The sequence below is a fragment of the Bipolaris zeicola genome (assembly GCF_000523435.1).
Source record: "Bipolaris zeicola 26-R-13 unplaced genomic scaffold scaffold_702, whole genome shotgun sequence".
Classification (NCBI taxonomy): domain Eukaryota; kingdom Fungi; phylum Ascomycota; class Dothideomycetes; order Pleosporales; family Pleosporaceae; genus Bipolaris; species Bipolaris zeicola.
In genome coordinates, this window is record NW_006912751.1 from 1 (window position 1) to 1,935 (window position 1,935).

General features: G+C 41.3%; 1 protein-coding gene across 1 annotated transcript; it reads left to right on the forward strand.

Annotated features, from left to right (window-relative positions):
- Positions 1–166: 166 nt before the first annotated feature.
- COCCADRAFT_113710 (uncharacterized protein) lies at positions 167–724 on the forward strand (the record flags this gene model as incomplete). Its single annotated transcript, XM_007720846.1, has 2 exons — positions 167–358; positions 410–724. The coding sequence occupies 2 exons, from the start codon at positions 167–169 to the stop codon at positions 722–724; spliced, it is 507 nt and encodes a 168-aa protein (XP_007719036.1).
- Between the last annotated feature and the right edge of the window lie 1,211 nt (positions 725–1,935).

A 1,935-nucleotide genomic window follows, 5' to 3' on the forward strand; every position in this document is an offset into this window, starting at 1 on the left:
TTGATGGTAATATCGTATTGAGCGTCGGCACTCGCCTGCGGCGAGTGTCAGCGCAGCTGACTTAGCTTAATAAGCTAAGCCTTGGCACGGATATCGTTTCTCTCAACTTCACCTCCCTACCAATACTAATCACACTTCTATCAATCCCCATAAACTGCTATTTTCAATGTCAAGAACACCGCTCCTGCCCTCCTACGACTCCGCGACGCAGTATGCGCCTTCCCAGAGGGTGTTAGCACATCTCGGAGCAGAATTTAGAAGCCAAACAACCCTAGATGTGCTCTGTATAATAGTATTCCCAGGGACTGCTATTACAGCTACCGTGTGGGCGACTCGTAGCGGGACAGCCGCGCCTAAGGTAAGCTGAATAACTAGCTTGCACTGGCGCTTAGATCTAATATCTTTCTAGGTACCGCTTGACACAGTCCCTACACTCCCCTACTTCGCCTCTCTTTTCCTTGTTCTCTCATTCAGCCTCTGGGCTGGGTATCTGATATCGATCGTATATGATGCGGCCCGCATTCCGCGTTTAGTGCGCCAGATCGTGGTTGGAGTGTCTATTGGAGGGAAGCTAGTGCTAGCGGGAGTGCATGGGCTTATTTGGGTGGGATATAGACAGTTCTTTGCGGAGTGGCGACAGCCAAATTGGATTATTGTATTTCTAGCGGTGCAGTCTTGGTGGGATGTCTTACTTTTCATAGTTCATTGGTGTTTGTTAAGTTAGGTGTTTGTAGAGGTTAGGTATTGTCGGCCCGTATTTAACTTCGTTGAAAGGAAAAGTCCGTATAGTTTGATATTGTACCTAGACCGCGTCTCGAAATATGCAAGATAGCTCTAGAAACGCGTTGGCTAGGTTGACGGGTCTTGACACGGCTCCCAATCCTAAGTCGGATTAGGGATGTACCGTACGCTTTTGTAAGCTAGCGGCGCGGCCGATAGGTATATCACATGCCCGCTGATTGTTACGTGAGCTATGTAGGCTTGCTAAATACTAACGCTGTTATATTACGGCTAGGCCTCTTCTATACAGCACGAATGCCGGTCTTTGCTTAGTAGTTATACTCAACGAAGCATAGATAACTACCGCAACGCAGCCACCTTATTAAGCGCATTATTGTTCTTAGAATATAAGCTTTCTATAGTACTCTATAGGTTAGCGAGCGTTTAGGTAGATATACTATACTTTAAATACACGCTAAGGTAGGTTAAGATGAGAGTGTTAAGGATATAAGTACTAAGATGCGGTTTTATAAAGTTAGTAGAGAATTTACGCGAGAGATATTAAATATATAATAATCTAAAGAGCTTAAGTGTCTATACTAAGAATATCTAAGTAGTGCGATAGATGTTAGCGTTATTCTAGTAGAAAGCGCTACTAGTGTTCCGCTATAGTAGTTATTCTATTACGATTAGATATATATTACGTCTCTACCTTTTCATTATAATTAATCTCTTACTTACTACTACTGATATACCTTTAGGTCTTCTAAAAATTCTATAACTTAATCCTAGGCAACATCTTAACTTTACGTATGATTAGTGAATTTATACTTCTATCTTAGTATATATTCTATTTTAACTAAAGCTATAATTAGTTACTAATAATAGTTTTTATAATTTATATATAATTTTTACAAGCTTATAATACTTTCTTTACTAAAGATAATTTATAAGTTTCTTCTTTCTAAAGGGCTTACTTTTAAATATAGAATGGTTATTATAACTATTTATTATAATATAACTAACGTATTCCACCATCGAGAGTGCTGTAACGGGCTGAACGCCCTTTNGATAGCTCCTTGATGGAATCTCGGCCTACTCGCAGAACCCGGGTACTATCTCAAGCACCCGGATTCTCTACGCACCGCCCGAACGACGCTTAGACGACAGCCACAGAACCTAGAAGCTACCTCGTGCACCTAGACTTTACTAGTC